The following is a 14,428-nucleotide window of genomic DNA, read 5'->3' on the forward strand; positions in this document are numbered from 1 at the left end:
TTCGTGGGTCGACACAGTAAAGCCTTAAAGGTAGGGTAGGTAAGAATGGAGAAACCAGCTTGAGTGCGCTAGAATTTGAAAGTATGCAGCCGAAAGAAATCTGCCCCTTCCTTCACACTTCCTTACAGAGCCCCTCCTCTATGGGCTCAGAACAGTCTCATAATACACACATGCACACAGAAGGATTCACACTTGTGTTTTTCAATGCACACACAAATGTGTTCCGTTTCATATACATGTAAATAAAATCCAAATACAGAAAAAAGTTTTACATATGTATTGTTGATCCTCACATATTTGTTTTCCGTTTAAAACCTCTGCACCTGCAAACACAAACCGCTTTCTGTGCACGGATCGCTTCGCTGTGCATTCGTGTGTGGGTTTTTTGAGACTCCCCTGACGGTCAGCCGATTCATACTTGTAATTTTTCTATCTATAGCCAATCAGATGTCTCCTTCATTCTAAGCCAATCACATAAGCGCGCCCCCACGAGGGTATGCTTTATTGCGTTCATGACACTTCATATACGCATTTTGCGCAGTCCGGTCAGCTCGCTAAACAGAGGGCGGAGCTTCAGGTGATCATGCAGAGCTGCGAGTCTCCGTCAGACTCAGCAGCTGATCTGATCTCTCTCTCGTCCGGTTATACTTCACTCGCGTTTATGTCCATATCGATCAGATCCAGCTCTCCTGATCGGCCTTTATAGAGAGCACCGATCAAACTATTAAGAGAGGATATCGGCCGATAATGACCGGCGGGCTCCCCCCTGTTGACAGTTCACTGTCTAGCACTGGCTTCGTAGTGCACTGATCAATTAGGCTAAGCTAACCTGTAGCTGCTCCCTCCACACTCACAACAACTTCGTACAGACATAAATAAAGCAGCTGTTTTCACCATACAGGAAACACACATTTAAAACGGTTTTGCCTGCCGTTTTTGTGTACACAAGCATTCATCAATGGTTCGGGAAGTGGCGCTGTACCTTAATAATATAAAGGCTTGTATTTGCGTGCATTTCCTGTTCGGAAAGTGGCGCTGTACTGGGAGTGGAGGGTGTCCTGAGATTAGCGCCTGCAGGCAGGCTCCATGGAACAGTCAGCTCCGGACTGCGCAAAATGCGTACATGAAGCGCTACGTCATGAATGCAATAAATCTACCCTCGTGGGGGCGCGCTCATGTGATTGGCTTATAATTGAGGAGACATCTGATTGGCTATAGATAGAAAAAATTACAAATACGAATCGGGTGACCATCAGGGGAGTCTCAAAAAACCCACACACGAATGCACAGCGATCCGTGCACAGAAAGCGGTTTGTGTTTGCAGAGGTTTTAAACGGAAAACAAATATGTGAGGATCAAAAATACACATGTAAAACTTTTTTATGTATTTGGATTTTATTTACATGTATATGAAACGGAACACATTTGTGTGTGCATTGAAAAACACAAGTGTGGATCCGGAAATACAAGTGTGAATCCTTCCGTGTGCATGTGTGTATTATGAGACTGTTCTGAGTCCATACTCCTCCAACACACACGAACACGCACATGACCAATGAGGGCACGAGATAAGTTTGTGCACAGATGGAAGCCTGACAGGCAGGTAGGCCATCCAGTTACTTTAGCCGGGCCGGCTCAGATGATTGGTCGTGCTTTTTACAGTACTACAGCTTCCACAGGTGACATTTTTTATTTTATTTTTTGTCAAAGCACTTCAGATATTCATTGCTATCGGGATGTTAAAAGCATTCCATGGAATATAACAAGTGTTTCTGAAGTGAATTACCTACCCCACCTTTAACTAAAATGAGGTTCTCATCTTCTATATCTGCCATTTGAAAGCCCTTGGAGGCGACTGTATAAATTATTATTAGTGAGAGTTGGACTCCCACCAGTTCAGAATGAATGGTGAGGCTCAGCACCAGCCTCATTTTCTTTCTCATTTTAAGTGTGCAATTCAGCCATAATAGATTAATACTAATATACCACTGTATATATTGTAATATGCATCTTATATATTGTAGTACAATGTGCAAGTTTATACTTTAACTTCCTTTATTTATATAATTATTCTTATTCTATATTTTTTTTAATTGGGCATTTTACTTTTACTTCTTGTGCTCATATAATATCTTAATTTTTTTTTTTATTGCACATTCTTACTTTAAGTTCTTATGTTTGTATCATTATTTGAATGATGTATTTGTATTCATTTTGTATTTAATTTCATTATCAAATGGAGCAACTGTCACAAAACCCTGATTCTGATTCTTTTTGATGTTTTATTGAACATTGTTGAAAGCGAACCTCACCAGAGAAGACTCCAGGTCTGCAGGCATGAGGCTGATCTGGTCGGGGGAGGTGGAGGAGGAGCGGGTGTTGCGGGGCGTCCGGGGCGAGGGCAAGGTGTCCCATGCGTTGTAACCACTGGGGGGGGGGTGGGGCATCTGGACACCTGACCGCTGACAGCATTCCTCAGCATTGCTCATCCAGGCCTCTAAGAGCTTCTCTCTGTCCCAATCTGAAGCAAAAATGTAATGAAACTTAAAGAAAGGGAAATGCATAAAACCAAACAGAGAAAAATAATGCAAGTCAGTGAAGTATCCTGAGTTCTGGATTAAATCGTGGACTTTGGGTCGTGGCTGAACCTGTCTCTGCGGTCCTGCCTTGGGTCTCGCCATGCTGCTTCCCTGATGGCTTCCACAGGATTGTAGCTGACATCCTCGTGGATTCATCTTCTTATTACAGACACATGCATTTCCTAACATTCGGTCTATATGCTGTAAAATGTATTATCTCTTCGATTTACACACGGCATCTATTGCACGTCTGTCCGTCCTGGGAGAGGGATCCCTCCTCTGTTGCTCTCCCTGAGGTTTCTCCCATTTGTTCCCCTTAAACTGGGGGTTTTCTCTGGAAGTTTTTCCTTGTTCGATGTGAGGGTCTAAGGACAGAGGGTGTCGTTTTTCTAATACTGATATTCTGAACAATCCGTGCTTTTGTATTTGCTGTAAAGTGTCTCTACTGTAGGCTATTTTTATTTTATGTACAGCACTTTGGTTCGACCAAAAATCGTTTATAGCTTTGTTATGAGCGTGTGACATGAAGCATAAAAGGCTTTGGATGACCATCAAAAGAAAATTAAGCTGAGAGGCCAGAAAAGTGGAACTACTATATAAATGTCATAAAAGGCAAGTGCTTGTAAAAGATTCCAGGGTCATTCAGTTTAAAAGACCATTTGAGTTGTGCTTTTAAAAACAAAGCTCAACATATTATTTGAATGACAATACAGACTTGTTAACACCATGTGATAAGCAAACGGGCCCTGCTCAGTTATTTAGCCTTAGCCTTTATTTTGTGATCATATTCAACTAATCTTCATGAATAAAAGGCATGGACAAACTGAATAAATAAGACTTTCTCTCAGCAATTGTTTTTCACCAATACAAAATGTATTCACATACAAATGTGTTTTGTTTGTAAGAATTGGTAAGCAGCACACAGCAGAATCCACTAAAGCCCACACAAGTCTCACTCAAGTGGCTGCACTACCAACTGCTGATAGCATGGACCTGCTGCCATCTGGTTTCCTGTTTTAGAATAGCCGTTCGATCTCAGCACAGGAGCAGGTAGGAGAGCTCTCCAGTATTAATATTAAATGAGGTGAGGACTGCGCCCGAGACAACATTCTCTATGCTGAAATGCCCAAAAATAAGGAACATGAACCGATTAACTGTACAATCAGAAAATGACCAGCCTCCAGACACGTCCCACCACCAATCAAATGCCTCAGACTCTAAATAGCCTCGTTCCGATAATGAATATTCCCACAATTTCCCCCGTTTCCATTCAATTAAAACTCATCATTGATCCGTCTCTATCTTCCAGCTTTAGGACTTTCAAAGTAGTCTGATGGTATGAAAAATGTTCATATTTAGTCTTCAATATAGATATTAGCTGGAAAATACAAATTGTCAGAAGCATAGACAGGCAGGCAGCTAAGCAGGAAATAGCAAGAAATTAGATAATAAAACTGAAAAAGACCAACATGTACATTTAAAAGTTTGGACACTTAAGTTTCAACAAGAAAATAATCTTATAAATACATTCAAAACCTCTTTCCGTGAAGATTACCAATAAGCCTGTTCAATCCCTGTTAAACATACAGAGAGTATTCCCACGATAGAGGTGAATAAATATAGCAATAATCTGGGTTCACTCTCCCTTCTGAGCTAATATGTAGCACACTGAGCTCAAGAGCCGCCACTGAGCCGACTGAATTAAACAACGGGGCGCTTAAAGACTGAAAATCAACCACAAACTGTGACTCGTTTTTTTGAGTTCCCCACTACCATAATCTAAGCCAAGTGAACTGAAGTGGGGAGATGCTTTTCAAAGGCAAATCAAGTCATTTTGTTTGAAGCATTTGAAGCGCTTCATGCACATTATCTTAGCTAGGTTAAGTGAAGCTAGTTGGAGAATTGGTTGCTTAAGGCTGCATAACAAATCACAACTGTGACACTTTTACTCAGTACTTGGCCAACCTAAATTACAGAACATCAGAAAAAATGTCTTTGTGGATGAAGTGAAATAAATTAGCTTTACTTCGATTAAAACACTTTCACTGCATTAGTAACACATGCCTCTTGGAAGCATGTGTCTTCCATTTAATGACTCCTTATTGACAGAATAATATACTGTATTTCCTGTGTGGGTATGTACATAATGAGTGTTGCAAATATGTAACTTGTCTTTTACCTTAAGCTACCCTTACTTCACACTCCAATAGATTTAATAAGGCAACTCAAATGTTACACTCTGTGTCACCTTAGACTCTAATCTCATACTTTATATTCCTCCTGGCATTAGATCTACACTGGAAAGACAAACTGTGCGCAAGAAGCCAAACCATCAATATACATTATTACAACCTCGATGTCAGCATGCTATTTGTGATGTACAGGAATATAAGTTAACAGGATATGCTTACTAGTACATATACTTGCAGTAATATAGGATGTAGCTCAAGCGAGCAGAATTCTACTGCTAGAGCTAGAACTCATCCCAGAGTTGTGCAAAGCTCATTTCAAACGAATACAAGCATTGAAAATATATTGATGCTATTACATGAAGCAGCCTGATGTGGAAAATGTTCTTTATAGTAAATGTGAAATGTGTAACTAAGTACCCTATTTTTAGAATGTACCAGTGTTTTTCCTCACTTATTTGGTACGGAGGACAAGCCCACTAAAATAGCATTTAGAGCCTGGGACAGTGACTCTCTCCAGTGAGAGCAATACAAATGAAATTCTCTGAGATAACAAAGGCTGTTAACATCTTGCCCTTTTCACTGCGTGGAAACCACTGGAGTGTAGCATGAAGTTTATACGATATACGGCTTCTCTAATCTTGAAACAATATAACTATATACACATTTACCAACAGAGTTTTTCGTAAAGAGTGAAATATGGTTTGCTTAGTGAGGGTAAACTACGTGGGACAATTGGGTACACAGTAAAGAAACAGTTTTTGAAAGCATGTGCTTTGAATTGTGATTTTCAGTATCTTTTATTTTGCCCAATAGGCTATCATGTGTTAGTGTCTCTCTGTGTGTGTGTGTGTGTGTGTGTGTGTGTGTGTGTGTGTGTGTGTGTGTGTGTGTGTGGTGTGCGTGTGTGTGTGTGTTGGTGTGTGCGCGTGTGCGTGTGCGTGTGTGTGTGTGTGTGTGTGTGTGCGATAGTACCGTGGGCACGTAGCAGAGCCTCTGCAGTGAAGAGAGGGGCCTGCAGCATGTCGGCTGTCTCCACTATCAGCATGTCCTTCAGCCTCCTCATGTCCTGAGGCCGCAGACCCTCGTACAGCTAGAGAGGAAAATGGACAGAGACCAGAGAGGAGGGAAGGAGGGGAATAAAAAGGAAGAAGAGAGGAAAGGATGCAATTAAGGATGGTAAGGATGCAGGTTAGCAGAGAAAAGTAATGACAGAGCAGAGGGCGCAACAGAGGGTGTGATTAAGGAGAACAGGGGTGGAATGAGGGTGGGAGTAGATAGTTGTATTTGTTGAAAAGGGAGGGAGAGAATACAATAAATAAAAGCAAAACAGATATAGACAATTAATGATGCATGACTGAGCCAGGCCTAATGGCAGACTGTGTGTGTGTGTGTGTGTGTGTATGTGTATGTGTATGTGCGTGCGTGCGTGCGTGCGTGCGTGCGTGTGTGTGTGTGTGTGTGTGATCAAAGCATCTGCAAGTGTAGAACGTAACACTGAACTACAGCCAAATAGTGCCGGGGTCCAAGAGGAAATTACAGCCAAACCGTGGTACACTTTAGTCGTCCTATAATTTAGTTAAGCGACAGAGAAATTGTGAACTGAAAATATTTGGGTTTTGGACTGTAAAACAAGACATTAAAAAGTGTGACCCCGAAATACAAGTATGAACGTGTAAGAATTAGCATAACATTTCCAATTTAAAAGACATTAACCTTGGAACACTGAGATAAACATGTTTTGCTCTTTTCTGATAATTAATAGACCATTTTGATTAATCTATGAAATATTAGGTAGATTGATAAATAATGAACATAATCTATGTTGCAGCTCTTTCTATGATTGAATAAAATGTACGGTGCCTCTTGGTGTGTTAATCTGTACCTCTCTTCGGTCAAGGGCTGAGTACTCTGCCTCTATACTCTCGGCCTCGGGGGCCAGAGAGAAGACCATCTGCGACTCCAGGCAGAGGGCCAGCTCCTTGTGGTGCTGCTTCTCTGCACAGTCACATGGAGTCTCGTGCTCTTCGTTCTCTGCGAACAGATCCGCTTCTCTCTGCACCAGGAACTGAGCAAGTAGAAACAAGAGGAATATTTGGCTTTGAAAATGGGGCTAAAAGTTTGAAACACCATAAAGACAAAAAGGAGTACCAGTTATTCTGTGTTGAAGAAAAGGCTACACAATTATGGGAGAAATGCTAATCCCAATTATTCTGATCTATCCTCTGATTTTTGCTCATTACTAACACATTTTCAGTTCCAGGACCCATCTGTGGATTGCACTCTAAATAAGTGCGTTTTTCCCCCAATAGCAAAGGCTGAGTCACTTTGGGAAAATTGAACGACTTGTTCTGTCAAGTTAGTATGAATATGCCATTTGAAATGTTCTAAATATATGTTCAATTCCTTCTGAATTATTTTTGCTTGATTTTAAATATATGGGTTTCTCTCTTTGTATTAAACTAGTACACCATGCCATTTTGAATTCTGCCTTTCTTTTTTCACATGCTGCAAATGGCATTTTGTTTTATAAGCCAAACAAAGTTGTTTTCATTTCATTTAATCGTTTATTTGGCAGGGACAATGCACAGTGGTGAACACTTAAAACATAACAAATGTGTCAAGTGTAACAGTGCCAGATTTAGCTTTGAGCTAAACGAGTTTTCTTTCAGAGGTAGATATTCAGCTAAACACACTGATGGCCTTATTCATGTGACTGTTTTACGAGATGCATCTTGCCCCAGGTATTAATAAAGATGTTCAGTGTTGCATGACATCTTCTCAAACTCACAAAGCAGCCGTTGATCAAACGTTACGCAATGGACCTGAACGAAATGACGCACATCAGCAAATATTCAGAGAACAAAAGGGCAGACAATGAATAATGTGTGTTAAAACATGGTTACTCGGTCCCCTTTTGACTTCTTTCCACTCAATTGGTTTACTGTCTATGTGACTCTTTAGTTTCTATCTATGGAATCATCAACCTATACATTAAATGTCATACTTGAGAATATTTAACATTAGCCCAAACTGACAAATGCCCACAGGACTTTGAGACCTCACCTCCACACAAATCTTCATGCCTGAGGCAGCAGCGTAGTGCAGGCAGGTGTACTTCTTGTTGTCCGTGGCATTGACGTCAGCCCTCTCGTATTCTCCACGGTCCAGCTTTGCTCCGGTCCATGACAAGATGATTTGTAGAGCTTCAGCCCGACGATGTCTGTCTTCGTATGGCCGTGAGATCCGGGGCTGCAGCGCCCCCTCTGAGGTCAGGATCTGGGGCCCCATGCAAAGAAGGTGCAGAGAGGTCTCATTGCGCACGTTGCGCTTGTTAGGATTCCCATCTTTGCCCACAAGAAAAGACCTTTAAAGAAAAAGACAGACAGGAATAAAAGTTGATTAAAAGTGTTGCTTATTGGCCCAGAAATGGCTTTGCCTGCTAATATCTGGGGCAAACCAACTCATAATGGTTCTCATTTTATTATTATTAATAGGCGCTTTGCTTTCACACCAAGTGCTTTTCCCAGGAATAGTTCCCGGAACCTTTATTTCCTGGAACTATTTAGTAAATCGCATTCACACCGGAATAAGTCCCTGAGGGAGCCGCTGACGTCACTTCTTCTGCTTTGGGTTTACTGGCAGGCCGCAAACAACTTCACGGCGTATACTGCCACCCGAAGTGGCCGGCGAGGTCCCGGGAGTTGGGGACTGGCTTCAGTAGAAGCTGCTGGGACTCCCAGCAGCTTCTACTGAAGCCTTCCGAGTAAATCACCAGAACGCCGACACCCACACACACACACACACACACACACACACACATCACACACCCACACACACACACACACACACACACACACACACACACACACACACACACACACACACACACACAACACACCCCACACACCACACACACACACACACACACACACACCACACACACACACACACACACACACACACACACACCACACATACATGTGTAATTTATAATGTAGAATGTGACCCCCTGGTAGAGTGCCACGGACCCCAGGGGGTCCTGCACCACGCTTTGAGGCTGCGGCCACACGAGGACGAATTTGGTCGTGCGTTACTGTTTAGTGTCATATAGACCGTTCGGCCACACGAGGACGACCGGAATACGGCACTAAACGACTGAGGAAACGATAACGGATCCCAAGGTGGATAGAAAGGCATACGCAACTCTCTGGGGGGTCCAACGGCTCCGTGTGTGCGCCCTATCCGAACATTTTCAGATCACTGATAGTGATTGCGCAATAGCCCCGCCTCTCCCCACCTCTTCTGCTCACCTCCGTTTACCCCGCGCCATTGCTGAAGTGTTTCGCCACCAACAACAACAACAATGGCGGATCGCAGAGTTGCTATCGTGCTCCGGACGCTATTGACCATGCTACAGTTGTTTGTGCAACATCTACAGCAATAATGATGAGGCAATAGCCCCGCCTCTCCCCACCTCTGCTGCTCACCCCCGCGTCAAAGTAAACTGCACCCTGAATTCAGATTATTTATCTTTCTCTCGCGAGTGAAGTCTAATCCGACAGGACGGAGACACGCAGCTCTGCCACCTAGCAGCTCCTCCCACTGCAGCAAAACACACACTTCAAGTCAGATCATCACCCTTAGCTATTTAATTACCTCTCAAACTCCCTAAACTAGTTATAGATATGTTTATTTTTTACTGTCGGCCGGGTCACTGATTACTGGATCAGCTGCTGCATGAGACAGACACAAAAAGAGAGGCTCCGTGTATTTTATTATTATATTATATAGAGTCGTTATTCATTTGTTTTAAAGCTCAATAAATAACAAAGAAGACCTTTGACCGGCACTTTTATAATTTTGTCCGGAAGATTTAAACTTTAATACACGTTGCCTGGTGAAAAACTCTGCCCGGTTCCCTCGGCCCCCACCGCGGAGAAAAAACAGAAGGGCAACCATGACAACCATGCTTCTTCGCTGCTTTTGTGGAGGAAGTTACAGCGCCACCTACAGGCTCCTGCATATGTACTGCAGCCTCTCCAGCGGTTGGAGCTAAACAGAGCGGTCTCGTGTGGGCAGACACTATCCGGATAACTATTGCGTGTGGACGGAAGCTTGTTTGCGATTGCGTTTGCGTTAATCCTATGCGTTTAGCCGTTTTCGTCCTCGTGTGGCCGCAGCCTGAGAATCACTGAATTAGAGGGAAAGTACCCAACTTCACTCATTGAATTCAGGTCTTGAAAACACTATTGATCACTCCGGCTTTCCAATGAATTAGATAGATAACTTCTCTTTAATCTTTAAGTATTTATATGTTCGCTTTCATTGTCTTTTAAACGCAATATATTTGTATCTATTTATTTGTTTGTTCCAGCCATTTCTTTTTGATCACGTTTTAAATGTTAATGTTTTATTAATGTTGTATGCCTCTGTAAAGCACTTTGCCTCGTGTCTGAATGGTGCAGAGTATATACACTTGCTATGCTTCCAACCTCTTCTGGGAAAGCCTGGTTGTTATCAAACCCATTCGATGTCTTCACTGCAGTCTTCTTTAGTGGTGTCCAACGAGACAAAAAAACATCTCCCAAAAGGACATCTCACATTACCTGGCATCATTTCCATCCTCACAACTGTTCACAAAGGAGACTGCTGAGGGAAATGTCAAGCGTGTCTGATAATGATCAGGAACCCCCAGACAAGGTCAGCCTAATGGGAGGAGAATTGAACAGGGGGGGTGCAGCAGTGAGGCTCAATAATGTCCTGAAGACACAGCTGTGGGAAATATGAGGGTTTGACAGCACACTTGCATGTCTATGACTTAGCTGTAGTTATTGCTAGCTCACAAAATGTGGGTTTTATCTTTTTGGTTGTTAAGTTTAACTTTTTAGAGAGTACTTGATACCTTTTTATGTTAGATGTAAAGTGGAAACAATTAGCAGACAGCGTTAGACTCCCAACACAACATCTGGAGCGCACTAAAGTTTGATTACTTATTATTTCATGTTTAACACAAAAGGAGGAGTTTGCTATGGAACATTCCTTCTACCCTCTTGTGTTGTCCCTCTCATTGGCCTATAGACGGTAAAACTGTGTACACTCATAACTTATTTAGAAAGTATTTTAATATTCTCTCTTGTTTAGAGCTAACAACATAATTAACGGACCCCTTCGTTCTCCTAGGAGTAGAAAAGTGCTGATTGTGTTTATGATGGCGGGGAAGACTAACGGCATGAATACTAATGATCGCTAGCAATGTAGTGCTGGGAAATAATGCAACATTATGCAGAAAGACAGGTGTGGCGGTGCAAATTAAAAGATATCAGCAAAGACACTTCAGGAAAGTCTGTATCCTCGTAAGGAAAAACACTGTTCTCCTGGATACCCCGCCAGCTACTTCTTCTCCATGCCCTTACACCCTAGCTTCGTCCTCGCTGCTGGAGGAACTTCTTGGTCAGGGAAACAAGCTGCTCCCCAGGCGACTCTGATTCTAGTCTATTTCATCTAATGGCTCTTCGTGGGTCGACACAGTAAAGCCTTAAAGGTAGGGTAGGTAAGAATGGAGAAACCAGCTTGAGTGCGCTAGAATTTGAAAGTATGCAGCCGAAAGAAATCTGCCCCTTCCTTCACACTTCCTTACAGAGCCCCTCCTCTATGGGCTCAGAACAGTCTCATAATACACACATGCACACAGAAGGATTCACACTTGTGTTTTTCAATGCACACACAAATGTGTTCCGTTTCATATACATGTAAATAAAATCCAAATACAGAAAAAAGTTTTACATATGTATTGTTGATCCTCACATATTTGTTTTCCGTTTAAAACCTCTGCACCTGCAAACACAAACCGCTTTCTGTGCACGGATCGCTTCGCTGTGCATTCGTGTGTGGGTTTTTTGAGACTCCCCTGACGGTCAGCCGATTCATACTTGTAATTTTTCTATCTATAGCCAATCAGATGTCTCCTTCATTCTAAGCCAATCACATAAGCGCGCCCCCACGAGGGTATGCTTTATTGCGTTCATGACACTTCATATACGCATTTTGCGCAGTCCGGTCAGCTCGCTAAACAGAGGGCGGAGCTTCAGGTGATCATGCAGAGCTGCGAGTCTCCGTCAGACTCAGCAGCTGATCTGATCTCTCTCTCGTCCGGTTATACTTCACTCGCGTTTATGTCCATATCGATCAGATCCAGCTCTCCTGATCGGCCTTTATAGAGAGCACCGATCAAACTATTAAGAGAGGATATCGGCCGATAATGACCGGCGGGCTCCCCCCTGTTGACAGTTCACTGTCTAGCACTGGCTTCGTAGTGCACTGATCAATTAGGCTAAGCTAACCTGTAGCTGCTCCCTCCACACTCACAACAACTTCGTACAGACATAAATAAAGCAGCTGTTTTCACCATACAGGAAACACACATTTAAAACGGTTTTGCCTGCCGTTTTTGTGTACACAAGCATTCATCAATGGTTCGGGAAGTGGCGCTGTACCTTAATAATATAAAGGCTTGTATTTGCGTGCATTTCCTGTTCGGAAAGTGGCGCTGTACTGGGAGTGGAGGGTGTCCTGAGATTAGCGCCTGCAGGCAGGCTCCATGGAACAGTCAGCTCCGGACTGCGCAAAATGCGTACATGAAGCGCTACGTCATGAATGCAATAAATCTACCCTCGTGGGGGCGCGCTCATGTGATTGGCTTATAATTGAGGAGACATCTGATTGGCTATAGATAGAAAAAATTACAAATACGAATCGGGTGACCATCAGGGGAGTCTCAAAAAACCCACACACGAATGCACAGCGATCCGTGCACAGAAAGCGGTTTGTGTTTGCAGAGGTTTTAAACGGAAAACAAATATGTGAGGATCAAAAATACACATGTAAAACTTTTTTATGTATTTGGATTTTATTTACATGTATATGAAACGGAACACATTTGTGTGTGCATTGAAAAACACAAGTGTGGATCCGGAAATACAAGTGTGAATCCTTCCGTGTGCATGTGTGTATTATGAGACTGTTCTGAGTCCATACTCCTCCAACACACACGAACACGCACATGACCAATGAGGGCACGAGATAAGTTTGTGCACAGATGGAAGCCTGACAGGCAGGTAGGCCATCCAGTTACTTTAGCCGGGCCGGCTCAGATGATTGGTCGTGCTTTTTACAGTACTACAGCTTCCACAGGTGACATTTTTTATTTTATTTTTTGTCAAAGCACTTCAGATATTCATTGCTATCGGGATGTTAAAAGCATTCCATGGAATATAACAAGTGTTTCTGAAGTGAATTACCTACCCCACCTTTAACTAAAATGAGGTTCTCATCTTCTATATCTGCCATTTGAAAGCCCTTGGAGGCGACTGTATAAATTATTATTAGTGAGAGTTGGACTCCCACCAGTTCAGAATGAATGGTGAGGCTCAGCACCAGCCTCATTTTCTTTCTCATTTTAAGTGTGCAATTCAGCCATAATAGATTAATACTAATATACCACTGTATATATTGTAATATGCATCTTATATATTGTAGTACAATGTGCAAGTTTATACTTTAACTTCCTTTATTTATATAATTATTCTTATTCTATATTTTTTTTAATTGGGCATTTTACTTTTACTTCTTGTGCTCATATAATATCTTAATTTTTTTTTTTATTGCACATTCTTACTTTAAGTTCTTATGTTTGTATCATTATTTGAATGATGTATTTGTATTCATTTTGTATTTAATTTCATTATCAAATGGAGCAACTGTCACAAAACCCTGATTCTGATTCTTTTTGATGTTTTATTGAACATTGTTGAAAGCGAACCTCACCAGAGAAGACTCCAGGTCTGCAGGCATGAGGCTGATCTGGTCGGGGGAGGTGGAGGAGGAGCGGGTGTTGCGGGGCGTCCGGGGCGAGGGCAAGGTGTCCCATGCGTTGTAACCACTGGGGGGGGGGTGGGGCATCTGGACACCTGACCGCTGACAGCATTCCTCAGCATTGCTCATCCAGGCCTCTAAGAGCTTCTCTCTGTCCCAATCTGAAGCAAAAATGTAATGAAACTTAAAGAAAGGGAAATGCATAAAACCAAACAGAGAAAAATAATGCAAGTCAGTGAAGTATCCTGAGTTCTGGATTAAATCGTGGACTTTGGGTCGTGGCTGAACCTGTCTCTGCGGTCCTGCCTTGGGTCTCGCCATGCTGCTTCCCTGATGGCTTCCACAGGATTGTAGCTGACATCCTCGTGGATTCATCTTCTTATTACAGACACATGCATTTCCTAACATTCGGTCTATATGCTGTAAAATGTATTATCTCTTCGATTTACACACGGCATCTATTGCACGTCTGTCCGTCCTGGGAGAGGGATCCCTCCTCTGTTGCTCTCCCTGAGGTTTCTCCCATTTGTTCCCCTTAAACTGGGGGTTTTCTCTGGAAGTTTTTCCTTGTTCGATGTGAGGGTCTAAGGACAGAGGGTGTCGTTTTTCTAATACTGATATTCTGAACAATCCGTGCTTTTGTATTTGCTGTAAAGTGTCTCTACTGTAGGCTATTTTTATTTTATGTACAGCACTTTGGTTCGACCAAAAATCGTTTATAGCTTTGTTATGAGCGTGTGACATGAAGCATAAAAGGCTTTGGATGACCATCAAAAGAAAATTAAG

The 14,428-nt window shown here is 42.5% G+C and overlaps 1 protein-coding gene across 1 annotated transcript in view; it reads right to left on the reverse strand.

The window, feature by feature from the left end:
• The window catches only part of LOC117460530 (ankyrin repeat and IBR domain-containing protein 1-like), a 51,826-nt gene that overhangs the window by 23,777 nt on the left and 13,621 nt on the right, over positions 1–14,428 (reverse strand). The window contains exon 6 of the mRNA XM_034102000.2: positions 13,595–13,803. Within this exon, the coding sequence (XP_033957891.2) occupies positions 13,595–13,803 (209 nt within the window). The remainder of the gene's footprint in view (positions 1–13,594; positions 13,804–14,428) is intronic.

Source organism: Pseudochaenichthys georgianus, chromosome 16, assembly GCF_902827115.2.
Source record: "Pseudochaenichthys georgianus chromosome 16, fPseGeo1.2, whole genome shotgun sequence".
Lineage (NCBI taxonomy): Eukaryota > Metazoa > Chordata > Actinopteri > Perciformes > Channichthyidae > Pseudochaenichthys > Pseudochaenichthys georgianus.